The following is a 22,285-nucleotide window of genomic DNA, read 5'->3' on the forward strand; positions in this document are numbered from 1 at the left end:
TTGGTTGTCTGTGATGCGTCCATGTTCTGTCACACATGCATAAATAAGGAAACATATCCACTTATAATAGATTGATCAGAAAACCAAGACTAGCTGTTGAATTTCTGTAGTTTGCTTAATAAGCCAGAAACATGTTGTTTGAATGTGTTGAAAATTAGACCATGCATTCTGAATATGACAGAGTATTTAATTTTTCTGCTGAAAGTTAAAATGCTTTCCTTATGACATCATTATTTAATACAATTTTTTTTGAAATATTGCCATGTTGTTACAGAATGAAATCAGCATTCCATTTCCTTTCTCTCCACTCCTCAGGAAAATAGAAGAAAATGAGTCAAAAGTAGAATCTTCTTGCCTTATTTTCCTATAGAAGTAGAAATTTGGCTGGGGGTGAGAGGTGATCAAGACACTCCCCAGACAACACTTCTCTCACACCTTTGGATGGAATGTAACTTTGCAACAGTAATATATAAAAATGAATGTGTGAATTGGCTGCTATTTTATAGAAGGGGGAATCCCTAGAGTCAAGCTCCCAAATGAGACAAGCATTATGAAATGGACTTACTTTACTCAAGTATATTTGCTTCATTATTTTGACTATTACGGACTTTTAGATGATGTAGGTCATTTGTGAACTTGGTGAAAAGATCAAGTGAAATATTTTGTATCCAGCAGGTTGGCTGCTGCTTCCGGGAGAAGTGGAACAGCAAGTAAATGCCTGTGTGCCTTCCTACATTCCTTCCGTGGCCCAGCCTGTTACCCCTGGAGTCAAGCCAAGGCATGCTGCAAACGGAGCAGGCAAACAAATGGACAAGGTACTCCCCATGAAACTGTCTTGAAATGCCTTGATTTTGTAACTTGTCCTTTTGTAGACATGTTGCTATACCTGTGTGCTTTTGTGTTTTTCTCAGATTTGGGAAAATTTAGAATTCAAGTTGTTTAATTTGGTCTCTCTCACTGCCATCTATCTCTACTGTATATATTTCATCTAAACACAGAGAGCACATCTGTTTTTATGTGGAAGCTATTTTGGTTTCATGGTACACGCCATGCTACAGGACAGCACCGCCTGGGCACTATGCGATTGAAAGGACAGGCAATTTCTTCTCTTTCAGTTTGAACTGGCTATTTTTCTCTTTATTATTGCTTCCAAGGTCCTGTAAACATCTTATTAGTTAAGGCAAGGACAGGCTGCTATAGTAGAGAATTCCAACAATAATTCAGTGGCTGAAAGGAGATAGAAGTTTATTTCTCTCAGGTAAGAATCTGTGAGAGCCTTTAAAGAAAGCAAGTGGCTCTGTTTTGGGGGCTATCAGGGACCTAGGTTCCTTCTCTCTGGATCTGTGCTATGCTTTAGGACATTGTCCTCATGTGCATGTTCCAAGTGAGGCCACAGTCCTAGCTGAAGAGGCGGGATGAGAGCATGGGTGCAGCACGCTCCACAGGCTCAGGACTCAGGACTCTTCATTTCTGCTCCCATTCCACTGACAACCACTCGGTCACATGCTCCTATCCAGCCATAAGGGGGGCTGGGAAATGTCATGGAAACATGTGCTTCATAAGCTGGGGAGAGTAGAATCTCTGCCACATGTTTACCCCTGAATATACAACTTGAAAGTCCTCTTTTGACATCATTTGAAGCTCTTCCATGCATCAGCTACTGTGTACTAACCAAGGCCGCTGAGGGTGCTGGGTAGTGATCTTCATTGCCTTCTTTCCTCTGACATAAAAGGGAAGACATAAGAAGTTGTAGAGGACTTTATTACTGTTTTCTATTAAAACTCCTATGGTGTTTCTTGATTATTTAATCATTCAGGTACTAGTCTTGTCACTTGAAGATACTCTGTTAGGGAGGCAGTAGTTCAATCTGAAATAATCCACACATTTCAGTTTTAAATTGCCCCTTTCTCATAGGACTTTTGCTTATCAACATCACAAAAGGATATAAGATGCCTGCAGGCTTAAACCAAATTGGTTACTAGATAAACTGGTAGGGACAGCTGCTTTTCCATGTGCTTTTTGAATTATAGATTGCTTTCTCTGAGTAGTAAGAAACTAAAATTGCAAGGTTATTTCTAGGAGGAATCAGTTTCTTTTAAAGACTTGTTTGTGTTCTTTACTTCAGTTGCCACCATACACATTACCAGACCAACCAGTGGTCATGGCACTTAGTGCCATTATAGAAATTGTTATAAAATGGTTTCAGTTGATTGGTTAGAAAAAAAACTGAGTGGTTTCTGGAATCTGTCATATAGTCAGTAAAATGCAAGTTAAAACCCTGTATATGGTTGTATCTTTAAAATAAATATAAATTTATTCCCAGAAAATGTGAACATTTTTTAAATGTTGAAATCAAAGTGATATGACAAATTTTGTGTTGGCAAATTCATGAGACATAGGTAAATAACTTTTGCTGTTTTCTGAATATTCATACTAGTATCTTTGTTGGGAATCTCATTTTACAGTATACAATGCCAGTGAAAGAATATGATCATCCATTTCTAGGAAATATGTCCTGTAAGGACCTACTAAAGGGCTCTTTGAGGCCAGAGATGGTAATTTCTTTCTGTGACTTCAATATCAAAAGATGAAAATGTATCCTGGATGTACTGATTCACTCTTAATTGCCTAATAAGAATCTTTAACTTCCTGTTATGGATGGACCAATTAAATTTTTTCCCCTAATTTTATTATGGTTTTATACATGTACATTTCTTCCTTAGAGTTAAACGTTTTCCAAAAACCTTCTACTTTCCATTTGTGAATAATTTCTTGCCACATTTTAGAATTTTTGAACAGGTTTCTACAGCAAAAAGAATTCATATTAGGAATATGGGAAAGTTGTGAGTTCCTCCCCCAACCCAACCATAGAAAAGGTCATAAAAGAAACTTCTGTAGTATTTTAATGGGAGATCTCCTGTTTTTCCTATTTTCCATAATGGGACTCTAAAAATTTTCACCTATAAAGATAGTTTATTTACCATATTGTTAAGATAGCCTACAGCTAAACACTGCTATTGATTTGAGCATTAGTTCTGTTTTCTTTAATTTGCCTGTGTGGTACTATGAATGACAATGATTCCTCCTGTAACAATGAGAGAGTAACATTCCCTTAGAATAAGTCACATGAGCAATTTTAAGGAAACTAGCTGTTTTCTAGTAGTATACATATTCTATTCCCTGAGAGACTACAAAAAGATTTCAATTAGATTTGAAATTAGATACCTGAAATGTACGTATTTCTCTCAGCTCCTTAGGCAAAAATAACAAGTTAATAACTTAATTCACAGTTGTTTTCTGTTTAGTAGCAGGGGATTTGGTATTTCATTGCACAAATTCTTCTCTTTGAAATAAATCAGAATTTCAGTTTGTAATCTAAAAACCTTGGAGTCTTATACCTTAGAACCCTAAAATGAATTTTACTTGAAGGAAGAGAATTCCCAGTGTGTGCCACAGTAGCCAACAGCTGAAATACATAAATAGAATTGCAACTTTACTATATTTTAAAAGCTGTCATTTCAAAGCTCACAGTGATGTCTTCTGATCTGCAGTGTACATCTAGTTTCACGTTGAATTATTACATATGTGCCCCTTGTCTAGGAAGACTCTAAATTCACTGATGTGTGTCTTCATTAGCTTACTATAATTAAAATGCGAAGAAGTCAGCACTAGTGCCAAGTTCAGTGCTGTGCATATAGGAGACATGCGATAAATATTGAATTAACAAATAAATCAACAAAAAAACCTCCCTATACTGGGGGTGATTTTCTGGTATAATAACATTGTTAGAGTCATTCTTTTCTTCTCTGTTGATGAATTTTATAACTTTTGAACAGCTTTCTACAGGAAAAAGAATTCATATTAGGAATATGGGAAAGTTATGAGTTCCTCCCCCAATCCAACCATAGAAAAGGTCATAAAAGAAACTTCTGTAGTATTTTAATGGGAGATCTCCTGTTTTTCCTATTTTCCATAATGGGACTCTAAAATTTTTCACCTATAAAGATAGTTTATTTACCATATTATTTTGTAAGATAGCCTACAGCTAAACACTGCTATTGATTTGAGCATTAGTTCTGTTTTCTTTAATTTGCCTGTGTGGTACTATGAATGAAAATGATTCCTCCTGTAACAATGAGAGGGTAACATTCCCTTAGAATAAGTCACATGAGCAATTTTAAGGAAACTAGCAGTTTCCTGAGTCCTCTCAACATGTATTTATGCGCAAGCCTCTCCCATTCTTAAGAAATAAAACAAAAGAGAAAACAACCGCTCCTTCACCTTGGGTCTTCTCTGGCTACTGCCTGTTCTTTTCTCTCTTTTCAGCTAGATTTCAGAAACTATTAGACTTGACTCTACCAGTTGACTCTGCTTCCTTTCTCCTTATTCTTCATTCAGTATACTGCAGAATGTCCTTGGCTTCAGATACCTGCTTGGACATATTCAGAAAAAAGGTACTGATTCCTTTATGATTACCAAATCCTAATGGATACTTCTCAGTCTTTATTTTAATGCTTCTCCCTACTGTGTTTCTCACCACTGATCTTCCCTGACACTGTAGTCCCCTGGTTCACACTTTGCTGCTCTCCTCAGTCTTTGTATATTTCTCTAATTGTTCTTTGCCTGCCTCCCTCCATCTGCTCCTATGAGCTGGTATCCCTTAGGGTTCCATGCTAAACCTATGGCTCTTCCCATGCTCATCCTTGGATCTGTTTCCATCTATAGGTTACTCCTTTTTAAGCTTATCTCCAAATCTGTAAATCTAGCTTCAGACCTTTTTCTGAACTTCAGGTTTGTGTGTTCAATTGCCTGTTGACATCTCTGTCTGGATTCCTTTAGGTACCTTCAAATCAACATGTTAAATGCTGAGCTTATCTTTACCTGCTTCCCTTCCTGCATTCTTGCCCTTCTTCCTTTTCCATATCCCAGGCAGTCATCAAGTGCAATTAAAACTCTGTGCTCAGTGTCCTGTTCTCATTTTTTCTTTCCTGGATTGCCTCAGCAGGCTCCAGACTAGTCTCCTGACTCCAAATCTGCCTCTTTTTAATCTTCAAAGAGACCTCTCTAGATGTAGGGCATCTTTCTGTTTTGTACACACCTGTATCTTCAGCCCCTGTCTTATTGTAGGTGCTTAGTTACAATTTGAAAGACTGAAGGAATTTATCTGAAATGCACAGATAACCAAGTATCTACCAAGCTTCTGAATAATCTTTCAGTGACTTTTCATCATCTCTAGGATAAACAGCATATAAGACCTGTCATGATCTGCCACCATTTCTGTCTCTTGACACTCTCATTTATACTTTATGCTCTGACAGCACTGAACCACTTACAACTCGACACACATGAAATTCTGTATCTTATTTCCTTGGCTTGCTCATGAGAACTGTCTTTGTCTGCAAAGCTCTTCTTCCCTTAACCTTGTTAATTAATATTATCCTTTAAGATTCTGCTTAGGTACTACCTCTTCCAAGGAGCCTTCTCTGATTCCTTCCTAATGCCTTCCAAACTGGGCTGGGTTACATGTCTCGTCTCTATTACCATCACCCCCTAACTCTACTTACTATTTGTATGTACTACATTTTGCTATAATGATTTGTTTTGTGTCTATCTCATTTCTCTGTGATTTCATACAAGTCTTAATCTTTGTATCCTTGGCAACTTAGCACAATACCTGCACACCTAAATTAACTGCAGAGTTAATAGTGTCTTTGGAAAGAATGGAAAATATCTGAATGATTGCAAGAGGCTTTTCCTCTGAGTTTTTGAGTCACGGATGTACTGGCCACATTGCAATGATACCTCCAATGGTTTAGTGTCTTTAAGTATCATATTAAGGCATTGCAAAAGTGAAATTATTACTATTCTTGGGTTCTTGCTTTTATGTTTCAGCATTTAACTTACTGCCTAGGGAATTAATCTAACAAAAGCTGCTATTAATAACTCAGCTTATAAGTGAAGAAATTTCCATTTAAAGTATATTTTTATGCCTTTAAGTGTATTATAATGAATAATTCTCATGTTGGCATCTATTTATTGACTAGCTAAAAACTTTATTCCTTTCTATTGTTTTGGTTAACACCAAATGACTGATGAAGGAAGTCATGCTCCATAACAGAGCAGAATTTAAGTATATGAATAAAACAACTTAAAGAAAATAAGATTTTTCCACTTAAAGATAACTTTCCATGTCTCTAGTACCACAGTGTTCGATTTTATGACTGCAAGTTATGTTGAGACCTTGGGGAAAGGGTAGGTCTAAGATGCTGATGGTCTAGGTCATACCTAGAAGAAATAAGTTGGCCGTGGGAGTAAGCCCTTATCAGAGAGCCTCGAAGTCCAATGTACAAGCCTCACTCGATCTGTTCACTAAGACAAGGTGGGTGATGAGTGGGATGGTGAGCGGAGAGGCGAGTAGGATTTTCTGTAGCGTGGCAGTACTTGGCCGAGTGAGTTAAGTTTCAGTACATCCCCCTCTGTGCTTCTCTAACCCTTCTGCCCTCCTCTGTGGGAGAGCATGGCACTTGATGTTGAATTCATTCATTGACTTCTGTCTTCTCCATGAAGTTATGAAACCTGTGGACACAGATTTTGCTTTTCTTGTCCATCTGTTTCCAGGATCTAGCACATATTAAACACTCAGTAAGTATTTATGGGGTGTACATGTAAAGGTAGGGAGGTGAGACTGTGGGGTTTGTTTGTGTTGTGTGGAGGGAGAGTGAGGAGGATAGTGTGGTATCAATGGGAGTTTTGCACAGCAATGGGATTTATCTAATTTGAACTGCATTCCTGTATTAGGGGAAGGTGGGTGAAGGCAGTGACTGCATCTGGTGAGAGTGGCCAGCCAGTTTGAGGCAGGTTTTAGAGGCCTCAAGGTGTGGTTCAAAGTCCTAGGGCAGCGGGCACAGATGGCTACAGACTGACTGAAACCTGGTAGACGTGCATGCCAGGCCTTTCACCTGGTGTTAAAGGCCAGCAAGAACCCCATCCCACTGAATGCATGGTAGAGGTGGGTTCCTCCCTGTCTCTGCCAGGGTGTGTTAGAATCAGTTCAGGATGGGGTTGTGACTGGGCCTGCAAGCCTCCGTGCTTACCACGGGGTGGATTTGGAGACAACAAGGATGCTTATATTCAGGAAATGAACATATTGGTTCATTGTGAATGTGTCTCTTCATTTGAGCTGGTCGTAAGATTACCCCACTATTCACTTTGACTGTGGTGATGATAAATTTAATCTCAGAAAGTAACTAAACGGACAGATCACTCACTCTCCAGATTGATTGTCTTCCTCTGTACAGCTGCTCTTTTAAAGATAGCCAGGATATTACATGGAGCCTTGAGTACGATTTTATGATTAAAGGCGATTGGAATTGTTTAGCTTATTTAGAAAAGATTTTTTCTCCCAAAGAGCTATGACTTGGCTAAGTGAAAACTTCAAGGTTCATTTTTGCTGGTGTTTTTGAGAAGGTGAAGCTTTAGCTGAAGTATTCAAATTTTGTCTGTCTCCCTTACTAATCATGTAGCTTTGGGCAAATTACTTAACCTTTCAGAGACTTAGAAGAGGGGTTGTTTGGAAATTTTTGCTAATGCCCATATGCTTCCTAGTACTGGGGCTGGCATGGTGGGAAACTTGCTCAGTAGTGGCTGCCTTCGTTACCTTTATTAGGAGAGCACACAGACACTGTCTAATAAAGGGGAAAAGAGCAAGTCTCTGACATGTGTTCTCTTCCTGGTTGTACTAAGAAAGGATGTTAGGTGGCTGTGTGTTTGCTATTAGCACTGCTCACCTAAAAAGCTGCTGCTTGCCAGAGAGACTGAAAGATCGGAGATACCTCCTTTTCACGTGGTTTGCCTTTTTTTTTTTTTTTGCACCTTTAATAACAGCACATGGTTTCTGTGTTAGCTGCTCCATTTTCAAGAACATTGCAAAAGTCACTCAATGAGTAACTCTCTGTGCAAAACTATTTGAAGTTGATTGTAGCTTCAGGGCATTTTTATTTTCATTCTTGCATAAACCATAGTTTTCCCTTATTTCAGCATCACCATATACATAGGGTAGAGCTACAAAGAGGTGCTGGATGATTTCCTTGTATCACACATCATTTGCTTTTGGAGAGACTTTTGAAGGGGTGGTACAATGAGATTAAAGACATTCTGTTTTTGTGTATTATAAAATATGCTTTTCTTAAATCTACCTTCCTTTAGCAAGTCTCTTAAACTCACAGACTGTGAATAAAAAGATACAAAATTATTATATGTCTTTGTGGTTATTCCAACTTATAGATTCATTCTGTAATATTTTAAAAATTCTTGGTAAGAAAATGGATCTGGACTTTTCAATGTAAGCTGATACTGTATGTTTTAATTCCTACTGGTATTGGCCCAGAAATTATATGTATTATCTGAGGAAGTAGGTATATTAAGTGCAGAGTATTTTTATGTTTGAAAATTATGTTTTATTGATACAAGTCTTTTTTAGTAAATGGTGAACATGTATTTAAGGTTAATAAAAATCTTGAATTTTATTTTCTCACATTTTGGTATAACTTTTAGTTTTTCCATATGCCTCTAGCTCTAACACTACAAGTGGTAAAAATGTAATGATTGTGTGCAAGAGAGACTTTCTGATTCTTGCTGTGGGTGGAATTAGTTAATGATACTCATTCTGATGCAGGATGGTACGAATGGGGCATATTAAGAGGCTTAAATTAGGTCATATTGAGTAATTGAATTTATTCTTTTACTTAAAAACAGCTTATTCAGCTGAGTGTGAAGTCTAAAAATAGTTTAATTAATATTAATAGGGAGTTTATGTTTCCAACTTTATCATTATTTACAATGATTGTATGACTTTCCTCCTTTGTTACTTTTTACAGATACTTGGAGATGAAGTTCAGCCCTTCTCCCTTGATGAAGAATTTGATTATGACACTGTGCTGCTCACACCCAAGTTCACTCCTGCAGAGACAGATGCCATCAAAGAGCTATCCAAACAAAAGAGGAAGAACAGTGACACAGGCGTAGAGGAACCCTGTGACTGATTCTCCAAGGCATCTTTGTGTTTATTTTTATTTTGTTTTTATTCAAGCAACACTCGAATGAAAGATAAACCTGCTATGATCCCTCTTGTGGAAATTGATGTGCACACTGATTTATCAGTTATTTGTCAATAGAGAGACACAACTCACAAGACTAGAGACATCTCTGTCCTTCCAGAGTTCTCTTCTCATCGTCTCCGCATCCCGTGGCTGGTCGGGGGGCTGCTGTAGGGGGCAGTGGGGACAGGAAGCAGTGCCTACACAAGGGCCCGTTGTGATGAGAGCCTGCAACTAGGAAATGTGGGGTGTTATAACAACTATTGGGAACATCATTCTCCCCTTGGGTGTGAGGGACAATTGCACATGCGAAACACATGTGGGGGCAGGTCCCCATCAGAGTAGTATGGTATGAATGTGCATGCTGAGAGTCTGGCCTCTAAGATCAGTAGGGGAAGGCATCTCTGCAAAAGAAGGCACCTGAGGATTGATTATGTGTCACATAGTAAATTATTGTATTTTGTTATTGCCATTAAGTCATGTGTAATGATAGTTACAAAGGATAAGGAATGATCTCTATTGCCAGAAGCTTAGAATATAATGTGAGAGAGTCAGAGAGAAAACAACTAGAGAATATAAAAACACATTATGAAGTGCTAATTGTGTAGAATACCCACACATAAGTTAAGGAGAGCAGAAGAGAGGGGTGAGGGCACAGAAGTAGGGAGAATATTGTGTATAAAGTAATGTTTATGATTGAAGGAATCAGTAAAAAATGTATTTAGTCTTAATTAGTTTTCATACAGGCCCATGCACATGATCACGTGTATTCATAAAAATTACCATTTATATTCCTTATAAAAGATGTGCTTGAGAGTCAAGGGATTTCCACACCCATTTTTCTTTATCTAGTCAACAAACTTCCATAAAACAGCATTTATGTGCCAACTCTTATGCTAGTCAAGGGGAAGATACAAGTAAATTTAGTGGGGAAAACATGAAACAGAAATAACCGCCTGAGAGCCACACTGTCTAATATAATAGACACTAGTTTCATGCGTCTATTGAGCACTTGAAATGTCACTAGTGTGACTGAGGAATGGATTCTTAAGTGTTTATTTTTATTTAGAATAACATTGATGCAGTATACAGCAAGGGGAATATAGTCAATAACATTAACTTCGTAAGGCGATAAATGGTAACTAGGCTTATTGTGGTAACCATCTCTCAATGTATAAAAGTGTGAAATCACTATATCATACACTTGAAGCTAATACAGTATTGTATGTCAATTATACCTTGGTAAATAAAAATAAATATTAAAAGGGCAAAAAAAATTTTTTAAATTGATATTTGATGCATTTATTATAAAACATTAATGTACATTTGGAACAACTTGGGTATGTAAACCTTTTTCTGTAAATTTTCTGACATCTAGATACAGATCAATTATTTTTGATGACAACTTAGTGTCTAAAATTAAAACATGCTATAAATATAAAATACACATTGAATCTCAAAGAATATGAAACTAGAACATCTTGCTATATTTTTTGTGTTGATTACATGTTGAAATGATTTAAGCTACTTTGGCTATATCTGGTTAAATAAAATATTATTAAAATTCTCCAATTTCTTTTTACCTTTTTAATGAGTCTACTAGAACATTAAAGATGACTCATGTGGCTTGCATATTTTTATTTAACAGCACTGCAGGAGAAGGTAACCTGCGTCTTAAGAGGTGTGTGTACAAATAGCTACTGTGGCAAAGCAAGGTGGGATTCTTTAATCATGCCTTGGAGAGCTGGGGAGCAGTCCCAGTGGAGGTGACATCTGAGCTTGGTCAGGAAGAGTCTAGGAGTTTTTGACTGGAGGCTGCTAGAATAGTTTGGGAGATAAGAGCCTGAATTAAGGCAGTGTTGGAAGTGGAGGGCCTGGATTTGATTGGAGATTGGGAGGTAGAACAAGCAAAGATTATTGATGGATGCAGTATAGGAATGAGAGAGCAATTGCTAGGTCAAGACAAAGTTTTAGCATGCAATCCATACCCAGGTAGACTTGAGAAGACAACCACATTGTGGTGTCATTATTCAGAAGACCATAGACTATTTTTACTCTACATGTAAACAGTATTTTGGTATTTTAAAGACATCTCAAATTTATGAACTGGAGTTTTATAATAGAAGAAACAAAACCATAATAAGTACATTTTAGTGGACTATTAAGTAGGCAGGTAGATGGCAGGTGAACGTCACTGCAGAACATTCTATCTCTAGAGGTGGTTGTACTATGTTTTGGCTGCATTCCTTTTGGCAATTTTTGATTCCTGCATTATGTGGGGCAATTGTGTATTACAGCAAAAGTGACCCTGGAAAATGGGCCCCTTAAAGCCTTTGAATAAAGTACTTTCGCATCAATCATACTGTTTGTCTTGCCCTAACTAGCACATACTACTCCACAAGTTTCCACTTAATGGATCCCTTGACTCCCATGTAAATGGTTTGTTTTATGTCAGTTGGCAAACCCTAACCAACTGCCTTTAGAAAAGCCTGTGCTTACATGGGTGGCTAATGCTGCCCTGGAGTAGGAGGTGGCACCAGAGGTAAGACTAACAGAGTAAAAGATAAGGAGGAGCACTTGCATGTGTACACCAAAATGGGAGGGAAGAACATGAAACATTTTAAAGTATCTTGAAATAATATGCCAGTTGCAGCACAAACTAGCTTGACTGGAGAAAATCTTGCTTCTAGGACCCCTGACAGGGAGAGGGATGAGATGTTTTAGGGTGTGGGGCTTCTGGCTGGGCTGCCCTTGGTATGTACAGGGCACCCCTGTGTCAGACTCTCCATCCTCTCAAGCAGCTCCTTTCCCTCTCCTGATGTTCTTGCTTCTGTTAATGGTACCACGTTGGTTGCCAGAGTCTTATTTTGGCCTCTGCACTACCTTCTGATTGTAAAGCCTCATCTGTATCCCCTTTGTCATTATTCAGGCCTTCATTTTTGCTTATTTCCTCCTGGAAGCCTTGTTCCTTTCCAATTAGTGTCTAAATGCCTGTATGCAACTTTAGCTTCTTTTACACATTGCTTTCATACTAATCTTCATGTTACTATCTTGTTTCAAAACTGCCACTAGCTGCTTATTGTCTACTGATTTATTAAAAACTTCTCAGTTTAGCATTCAAGGCCCTATTCCCATGTATTATATGACAAATGTGACTGTATGACAAAACTGACTACACATGGCCCAGAACGTTTCCCTCTACCTTCACACTTTTCTTATTCTTCCTTTCTGGCTTGGTCACGCTTCAATTCTGCCTGGTGAATTTCTACTCATCCTTTAAGATGTACTCCAGAGGTCACCTTGTCTTTCTGATTCTCCTAACCAGGGATAATACATCTTCCCCAGAACCTTGATATCATTTTGAAACACAGTAGGTACTTGTCACATTCTGCCTTGTATTGTGTATCCATTTCCCGCTCCCCTCCCGCCCCAGTTTGAGAGCAAACACCAAATCTCATTCATTCTTGCATCTTCAGTAAGCACTGTCTCTTGCATATTATGGTTCTTATGAATGGCTTTTTTATAAAATCCTGGTTAAATGCCACCAAAATGGTTTATGTTAAGATGTATTCATTCAACTAGTATTTATCTAGTGCCTGGTTTTCACGTTACATTTTGTTATAGAAACAAATCATTAATGTCATGATTATGTCAATTTATGGTAAAGAAACTAATGCAAACTGTGTGCACAAGCTGCGCCAGAATGTTGATGTGGTGAGTTAACAATTGGAAAAGATTCTATCCAGCACAAAAGCTGGAGGGAAAAAAGACCTCACAATATAATTCCAATGTAAGTAATTTTGCATGAAGGAATATGGGAAGACATTTTAGTATCAAAATAATGGCAAGTCAATTATAAAAGCTATGGTAAAGGATATATAATTATAATACTTTTCATTTATATAAAAATACACTATCTTTCTAAGGAGATTCTTCAGTTGTTGGTTCCACTTCAGATGGTTAGTAGATTATCTCTATTTTGTGCACTTAGAATACTGACATCCCTGTTAAGATTAAAAGGTAAATCCAATAACTCTCCAAATTGTGTTAATATTGGCTATATTCTCAGAAAAAATTAGCATCAGTTTTAGTTTATATTGAAAAGTGTTTTCAAAGGATGGCTTATGTGCAAGTGGTGGTAATGGTGCTTGAAGTAATTAGGGTGTTTAACAATCAGGCAGAAAAAGCCACTAATTATCCTCATCTTCTCCTTCCCCTCCCGTGCCATACACACACATGTGTGCACGCGCACGTGCACACAGACACACACACACACAAACACACACGAATGGTAAAACCGGAGGAGTATTTGAATCATATACAGATTAGATATTTTTTTTTGACCACAGTATCAGATGTCTTCACAAAAATGATTTCCTAAGTTCTTTGGGTTTGAGAAGGTCAGTGTCTTCAACTTGTAGAGGACATAGCTTTGGAGAGTAAAGGCCAATTTATTCCTGAATTGGCTTTAGTTCCTGAAGAATAGTTTATGCCTTTCTCGAAATGTTTTGATTATAGTTTCATCTTATTATTGATGCATTGACTCTAAGGACTTCTGATGACTCAATGTTTATATATATGCATGATATATATTTCATATATATGTGTCTAAATATTTACATCATTTTGCAGTGAATCCAATTTATTTTCAAATGTCAATAAAATCCACAGATCAGTCAGCCCCTGTTGCCTTTTTGTTTGCTGAAATGGAGTTTGCTAACCTTTTCAGGGAAAAAGAACTTGCAGCATTTGTCTTTATTCATCGCTATTCTTTTTTATTGTTCTGGGCTGTGGGCTTTGCCTACGGCATGTGTATCTGCTTCCCCCAATCCACAGAGTGTGAGTATAACACAGAGACAAACGAGTCGGTTGTTGTTTAAACACAGAACACCTGGCTGTTCGTGTGCAGGTGCACAGAACTGCGGAGAAGGGGTTTTAATTTAAGACAAACACAATAGAAGAATATATGCAAGTTATAGACGACGGCCTGGGTGTTGGACTTGAGACGCTTCTGTGTTTAAGAGCAGTAAGGACGTGTGAGTCCCTTACATGTCAGGGACTGCATGAAACTCTTGTCAAAGTATTTCTGGAAAGTTTCTTCATTTATGTAATGGTGTCTGTATTTGTCAGCCTGAACAAGTCTATTGTATCTTATTTAGTTATTGTCCTTCATTTGCAAGGATCATGAAGAGTTTTACACAGATGGTCCAAAGTGATTACTTCTCATTGTGCTGAAATTAAGCTCTAATATGCTATGTAGCAAATAAATAACCAGTCTAATGCCATCACAATAGTTTAGAATGAGAAATGAGATACATTTTTCAAAAAGTGTGTTCATGTGTTCATTTCCCCCAAATCTGACAGTCATTACATTTTAAGCAGCAATTGATCAAAATAGCAAGTATTAAGAAAATACTAAGTAACAATTGAGTGTCTACCACATGTTCAGCATCTTTTAAGGTGAGATGTGAGAGAAGAAAAAAAAGAATGAATAAATATTTTATAAATCAGAGAAAAATTTTGACACAGGAAAGAAGTCAGTGCACTACCCCAGGGAATCCAGTGGTAAACTTCTACTATACTAGCTAGGCTTGTTCCTTCAAATACTGACTTTTTATAGCTAAGAAGAGAAATAAAGAGCCTTTATAATTTTCTAGAAGTTGAGCTCAATGATCATTTGTGGAGAGATGGCTCATCTAGATTACGTTGTGTCAATGGCAAATATCATTTGGATTCTGTAATGTATATGTATTATGTGTGTATTTCTTTAGCCTGTCCTGCCCCCCTGTTAGACACTTTGCTGCACCACAGATGGCATTTGTTCATTTTGTGGTAGTGAAGGGTTGACATCAAAGGCAAAGAACCCTTGAAATTCATCCCTCTGAGCCCACAAGAGCAGCTTCTGTCTACCCAGTGATGAAAACTGGAGATCACAGGGGCATTCCCACCACTGTGCTCTCTCTTGTGGGCAGCTGACAGTTAACACAGGTGGGCGTAAGGTGCTGCCGGCCTTTTGAAGGTTGCCTGTTGAAGGGGGTTTCTGCCTCTCTGAGATCAGTGCCCTGCTTTGGCCCATGGAGCTGCTGCTGAGAAGTAACCAGATGGTGAATACCAACCCAGCTTTTCAGAAATCACAGGTGGCTGTGAAAAGACCCACTATCACTCAAAGGCTGTCAGGCAAGTGGTGAGTCTCTGTGATGAGTGGCCGTTTGAGGGGCCACCTTGATTGTCATTTTTTTCAAAGGTCAAATTACATTGCTGAGCAGCTGGCTCATCTACCTCCTCCCATAAGCTAGATGGGAGGGAGGCGGGGCCTACTCAACTTGTGTGTGCAGCTAACGTGCATACAAGAAGAAGCAAGTGTTAAATGAGTCTGCCATTCACCAACCAAACATCATTTTGTTTAAATTACACTGTGCTATTTTATCTTGACCCACAACCAAATGGAACTCATTGTAATACATTATCACACACAAGATAGTCAGCTCATTAATAAAATCCTAGGAAGGAGACAGGGTAAACAATGGAAACTCCCACACATTAGCACTATTATGTACTATAATATTTTTCTTTCTTTTCATCAAAATCCTCCATGTAATTAAATCCCAAGTAAGTCAGCAAAGTGGCTTCTTTTATTGCACTTTTTTTTTTGGAAGTGAATTTGTTGTTTTCATACTAAGTAGCAACTAAGTACAAACTCCTGGATGGTGCCACAAGTTTTCCTACAACAATAAATATTTACTGAGTGTTTGTGATATGCAGGGCACTGGCACCCTGGAGTTACAGCAGTGAACAAGACAGAACACGTATTACTGACAAATGCTGTGGTGCACACCAATCTGGGCAGAGTGAAAGAAAGCATTTAGGTGGTTAACCTCATGGAAGTTACAGGTAAGCTGAGACAGGAAGGGAAAAATGAAGCTCACAGTGACTTGGAGAAAATGTGTTCCTGGTTGGGCCAACTGCTGGGTTAAAACCCTAAAATATAAACAAACTTGGTGACAAGGAATGTGAGAAAGAAAGCCTGTGTGGCTGGTGTGTCATGGGAGAAAGCAAATGCTGTTGCAGATGAGGTCAGACAGGTAGGGAGATCCAGAGACTGAATGACATTGTAGGTCATGGCAGGACCTTGGATTCTCATCTCAATGCGGAAACCATTGGGTTGTTTTTTAAGCCTTTCATGTGCTTTATGTTTTAAGAGATCTACCCTGCTTGATGGGGTGGAGAAGAAGCAGGGAGTCCAGTGAGGTGGCTAATACCTTGGTAATTTGGGTGGGAAGTGATGGTTGTTTGGGTGTTCATGGTGGAGGTGGAGAGAAGTGGGTACGTTCAGAACATGTTCTGGAAATAGAGTTGATGGGACTTAGTGAGGGGTTAGAGATGGGGAAGGTGGGTGGATGAGAGGAGTTGAGGCGGAATCTTAGGTTTTTGCTTTACAGGTTTCTGTTTCAACCTCTGAATGTTAAAGCCAGGATAAAGAGAATCAAGTTGACAGGAGGGTGAGGTTTGTATGGAACTTCCCAATAATCCTCTGTGTGTTGTAAGAGGTTCATTCTCTATTGCACGTCATCATCTCCAACTTGGATAATGTATTTGTCGAGCCACATGCTATCTACCCTCTTTTCAAATGAAAACCTATGGATTATTAAATAAGACTATTACTTTGCAATAACTTAGCCCCATTCTCATTCATCTCAGCATCTGAAAGAGGTTTTAAGACAGTCACCTAAGTATCCTCGGTGCCCACCGAGAATAAGAGAGAAATTGCCTAATAAATGACTGGAATTGAACTGAAAGGGACTTAGGGCAACAGCACTCGGTGCCAGCTGCTGCCCTGTGTGGTTCTGTGAACTGTTGGTCATGAGCTCTCTGTTGCAGGTCTGTGGCAAGGTGAGTTTGGAAATGAAGAGTAAACATTTAGAAACTTTTATAGCAATTTGAAGTTGCTGGGATATCCTAGCAGAGTTTCATTCCAGTAAATCACTTTTATTCTATTTTATAACATATCCATCTGAGATGGATTGGAAATTAAAACAAGAAAAGAAAAAAACCTGTTCTTTCACACCAAACTTTTGAGAAGCACTAGTGGAGAACATAGACAATGTCACTGCCTTTCCAAGTGAAAGATGTGTATGTGGCGACATCACACAACAGGTCAAAGGCACAGGGCAGGGACAGCTGCTTCTGTTCCTTCCTTCTTTGGCTTCTTCCAATCACATGTGGGCTATGGGGAGTCCAGGACTCTCCTGACCCACGGGACCTTGTGGGGGTGGTATCTGAAAAGCAGAAACAAATAGCCGCTGGAGGAATTTCGAGAGTCTGAGTTACCGGGAAGCATGAAATGGTGCTTGAATAGATGATTGAAAACCTATGTGTAAGAGGACCAATTTCATTTGTGTCTCTTTCCAAAGAATGTTCTATAAGCCAATCCCAATGGGTGATTTGAAATTGCTTTTGCCATTTCAGAAAGCCATAAAATTTGGAGGTGGAAGGCACTTCCGAGACTGTTTAGTTCCATTCCCTCATTTTACAGATGATGTAACTGATATCCCAAGGGTATCTTTTGAGAGTAGAAAGTCCTATAGGTTCCAGAAGCCAAGATAAAGGACACTTGCTGATCTTTTTCACCACAAAGCAAGCCGAGGTTGTGGGTGGTTTTTCACAATGCTCATTTTTCAGTGTTGTGATGTTGATGAACCTTCTTCACAAATTCACATCTCTTTGAAATTGGAGCTTGTGAACCCATTTTTAGCCTTTTGTTTTGACAGAAATCGAAGTTCTGTTTCATTGTAAATTTGGGCTAGAATTGAGGCTATAACATCTTTCCTCAGTTTGCACATCTGTCATTGGAAATATTTGCCAAGAAAACTTCATGAGGTGCCTTTCATGAGGAAACCAAGCAACACGCACAATTTGTCTGCACCCCCTCATTATCCACTTTCAATAGGGCTTTATGAGCATTTAATTGTTTAATTAAGAGTCTTTGGGCTTAGTGGGTGTGGATAAAGTGGGTTCCTATGGCCAGGATTCTCACCTGACCATTTTCGTCTAGCTCACTACACATGTGTGGGCAATACATTGCTATTGACTCTATATAAAGAGCTCCACCCAGTGCTCAAGGTGACACTGTGGCACAGTTGCAAGGCTGCACAGCTGCAGGAGAACAGAGACTGGAATGGTGGCAGCGCTGAGGACAGAGACTGGGATGGCTGTGCGGGCAGAGAGGCCCAGAGGCAGAGACTGTCTTGTTGCACGCAGACTCGCTCTAAGTGGATGGGATTCTAGTGATTGACCTGCCACTGCGGGAATAAAGTTGGGTATAACCCTTTCACCCCAAGAACGTTCTACTGTCATTTCTTTGGTCTCATTGCATCCATAGTGAACTTGTCTGGGGCTGACACCCATTGGCAAGACAGTGGGTAAAGCTGAGGTTAAGGGTCAGGAAGAGCAGGGTTTGAGTTCTGCACATATTAGTTGGGTTATTGTGTAAATAATATACCCTTTACTTGCCTTCAAGTGGGAATAGTATTCCTTAATTTACAGTTTTGTGGAATGGGAAGGTGTAGGTAAGTTGGGGTTCCTATGGCCAGGATCCTCACTGAACTTAAACCATCTGATGATGTAACTAGCCTGTTGCTGGGCTACTGCTTCCACACCTTTAGGCAATAAGCTATTATTGTGCTATATAGAGAGCTCAGCCCAGTGCTCTGGGCAGAGACAGAGACACTAGTGCTCGACCTACCGCCGGGAGAACAAGTCAGGTAATGAACCCTTTCACCCCAAAGAAATATTCTACTGTCATTTCTTTGGTCACCCTGAATCCATAGTGTAGGGGCCGGCCTATGGCCGAGGCTGAGTCCCACTATGGCTGAACACCGCCCTTCCACACTGGCTGACCAACGCCCTAAGATGGCGCCCGCTTCCTGGGCACCACCCTTCCTGGTTTGGTGGCATTAGCATAAGGAAGTTGCTCCTATAGGCTTGCCCCATGCTTCTGTGCTCGTGCTCAGCTCGTGCAGAGGGCATGCTACCAATCAGCTTAAAGGTCACACATGATCTTGATCACCATAGGCCAGCTTCCTTTATATAAGGCATAAGCAGGAAAGAGAAGCATTCTCACTCTCTCTCTTTCTCTCCTCTCATTCTTCCTCTCACTCGCTCTCTCCGGCTGTTGCTTCTTCTCACTCACCTTCTCCCGGCCTTCCCAGCAACAATAAACAACTGAAGTGAACCAGGTCTGTGTACGTATCGCTGTCATCACCGCCACAAGGGGTGAGCGCGGTACATAGCAAACTTGCTGGGGCTGAAACCCATTGGCAAGACAGAAGGGATGATATTTTTAAGCACTTAGCATGGTGCCTGGCACAGAGTACTCAGTGGTGATTGCTGTGTGCACATGTTTATCTGATGAGGGTAATGATGTGACAAGCAGGCTGCCCAGTCAAGGCCAGTGTGAGGACTGCCTGTTACTTGGACATGACCACAGAAGCCAAATCCCTAGAGTTTAGTAGGTACCGAATGGGACAAGGGATCTTCCAGCGCCTCTATCTGCTGGGTGAGCTGTCTCCCAAGCAGGGAATTCAAAGTGGTGACGTGATGCATTGGGGAAATCTGAGCCTGAGTTCCAAGGCTGTGGGTCTTCATTCCAGGATTTATTTGTGGGAAAGAGGGAGGTGAGCTCACTGGTGAAAGCTTTTTGCAGCAGACAATGCTGGACAAGGTGGAAATGTTAAAGGCAAGCAAGTAAGGGTGATGGAGGTGGAGGTGTGGCTTAGAAAACAAGAAAGAGGCCAGGCCATTTACTAGCAAAGAGGAAGTCAGGGCTTCAAGGAGCACAGATGTCTATAGCCAGGATTTGAATCAGGTGGGAGGCTCTTAGTGTCCTACGCTGGTGCCGAGGAATACAATGTCCCAGCAGATGCTGGATGAGCACCTCAGGCTTCTCTAAGATGCTTGGTTTGGGGCAAGTTCCTCAACTTCACCACGTCTCATTTTCCTAAAATGTAACATGAGTTAATTCTTACCTTGTGAGGACCAGCGGAAGTGCATATCAAGTGCCTAACATGGTGTCTGGTATGTGCTCATGGTAAAAATAATAGCTGCTATTTTTATTTATTAGTGCCTCGTCTCTTTCCCAAGGGATACAAAGTTCCTAGAGATTAAGTGTCTGGAAAGATGTATGCAAGACAGTTCTTTCAGAGCTCCAGTCTCCAACAAACAGAGTGGTTTACCTAGACCAACATTTCCAAAGGTGGGTTCTTTAGAACATCAAGGTTTTAAGATGCTCTATAATAAAAAGCTTTCATGGTCAAATGTTTAAAATATCTCCTTTTGGAATTTCAAATTGCACATCAGAACATTAAAGGCTCTGAGAAGTCCTGTGGTATTTCTTTCCCTCCTCCCTTCCCTCTCCTTCTTTCCTTCATTTCCTCCTTCCTCCCTCTCTCCTCATTTCCCAGAACACCTCTCAGATTTGGAGAGCTTTGACTAAGGAACACTATGTAGTAGACATTTACCTACTTTAAATGTCTGAATGATCCAACATAGGGACTCATCTAAATGAAATCCCTGCAGTTCTCCATCATTTTTAAGTGAAAAAAAAAAGATGCCTAGAGAATAGTGCCCAGTCGTAGTCTGTGAATACATGAAAAATATCTGTCTCTTTTGTGGATTAGTGTGAATCTGGTGGATTTTCTAGAGCTACCTTTCTCAAACTCTAATGTGCATGTAAATCCCCCACGGAACTTGTTAAAATACAGATTCCGATCCAACAGGATTGGGGTGGGGACTGAGATTATTCTAACAAGCTCCCTGGTGAAGTGTGTTAGAAAAGTAGATTCTCAAGCCTCATCCTAGATCTATTGAGTTAAAATAGGCACTTTAACAAGATCCCCAGGTGATTCCTATGCACATAAAAGTTTGAGAAGCCCTGGTCCACATCAGCGTTTCTCAGCTATATTGACATTTTGGGCTTGATAATTCTTTGTTGTGGGATTGCGGGATGTTTAGCAGCATCCCTGGCTTCTACTCATTAGATGCCAGGGGTATTCTGCTTCTAATTGTAACAAGCAAAATTTCTCCAGAAATCGACAAGTGTGCGGTGGGGGACAACACTGACCCAGGTTGAGAACTGCTGGTTTAGATCCCTCAATCTATCTCACATTCTTGTTCTTGGGCCATTTGGAGATACATATTTTTCTTCTTCCTGTTAAGTGCCTTGTTTCATTTCTTGAGTTATAATTGACATATAACATTAACATATAACATATAAGCATTAGTTTGAGATGTACAGCATAATAGTTTGATATTTATATATTGAGAAATCACCACAGTAAGTCTAATTAACATCCATCATAGAAAATTTTTTTCTGGTTTTGCAAACTTTTAAGATCTCAGCAACTTTCAAATATGCAATACAGTATTATTAACTCTAGTCACCAAGCTGTACATTGTCTACCCAGGGCTTATTTATTTTATAGCTGGAAGTTTTCACCTTGTGACCCATTTGGAGATATTTTAAATTAGATAACCAAAGGATAATCTAATTTAAAATAATAAAGTTGCCCAGCTGTGGTTCCCAAAGCTGCTGCACATAAGAATCACCTGGAGGAGATTTGCAGATTCTGACTCAGTAGGGTTGGGGAGAAGCTTAGGATCTGTATTTCTTTTTAAGTGAAGGCAAGAGTTTAGACTTATGTAACACTCTGTGTCAGGCACTGTTTTAAGCATTGTTTTTTAGGCAGTGTTTAGGCACTGTTTTACATACATTAACTCATTTAATCCTTATGAAATCATGTAAGGTAAGTACAGGTATTATCTTTATTTTACAAATGAGGTCATCAAGCCACAGAATAATTTCTTAAGATTCCAGAGCCAGTGATGGAAACTGATGAGGGTGGGGGTGTGTCTGTTATCAAAGTCAGAACTTGGGAACAGTGTCCAAGAAGAGCTGTGGCCCTGAGGATGGCAGGGATGGGGATTATATAACCCACTCTATCACCTTCTTGATAGTTTATCCATTTCTGCGCTTGGAAAGATTGGGCCACTGCCATTTTCAGAATTGTTTCCTTATGCCAAGATTACAGCATTCTGCTTTTCTCTTGGACATAGTAATAAAGTTTGATATTTAGGGCATTTTGACCTATTTCTTTCAGAAATATGGTAGAACCAGTGGACTTCTATTACTGTTC

The 22,285-nt window shown here is 39.4% G+C and overlaps 1 protein-coding gene across 6 annotated transcripts in view; it reads left to right on the forward strand.

Moving 5' to 3' along the window:
* IFTAP (intraflagellar transport associated protein) overlaps positions 1–9,120 on the forward strand; it is a 70,143-nt gene extending 61,023 nt beyond the window's left edge. For 3 of the 6 annotated variants that reach the window (XM_057507564.1, XM_036891845.2, XM_036891847.2), the window contains 2 exons: positions 676–815; positions 8,877–9,120. In XM_057507564.1, the coding sequence (XP_057363547.1) occupies positions 676–815; positions 8,877–9,041 (305 nt within the window). In that variant the 3' untranslated portion in view covers positions 9,042–9,120. Of the gene's footprint in view, positions 1–672; positions 816–4,398; positions 4,455–8,876 lie in introns of all 6 variants that reach the window. The other 3 variants (XM_036891841.2, XM_036891843.2, XM_057507563.1) reach the window with 3 other exon arrangements.
* Positions 9,121–22,285: the final 13,165 nt, after the last annotated feature.

This window comes from Manis pentadactyla, chromosome 9, assembly GCF_030020395.1.
Source record: "Manis pentadactyla isolate mManPen7 chromosome 9, mManPen7.hap1, whole genome shotgun sequence".
Taxonomy (NCBI): domain Eukaryota; kingdom Metazoa; phylum Chordata; class Mammalia; order Pholidota; family Manidae; genus Manis; species Manis pentadactyla.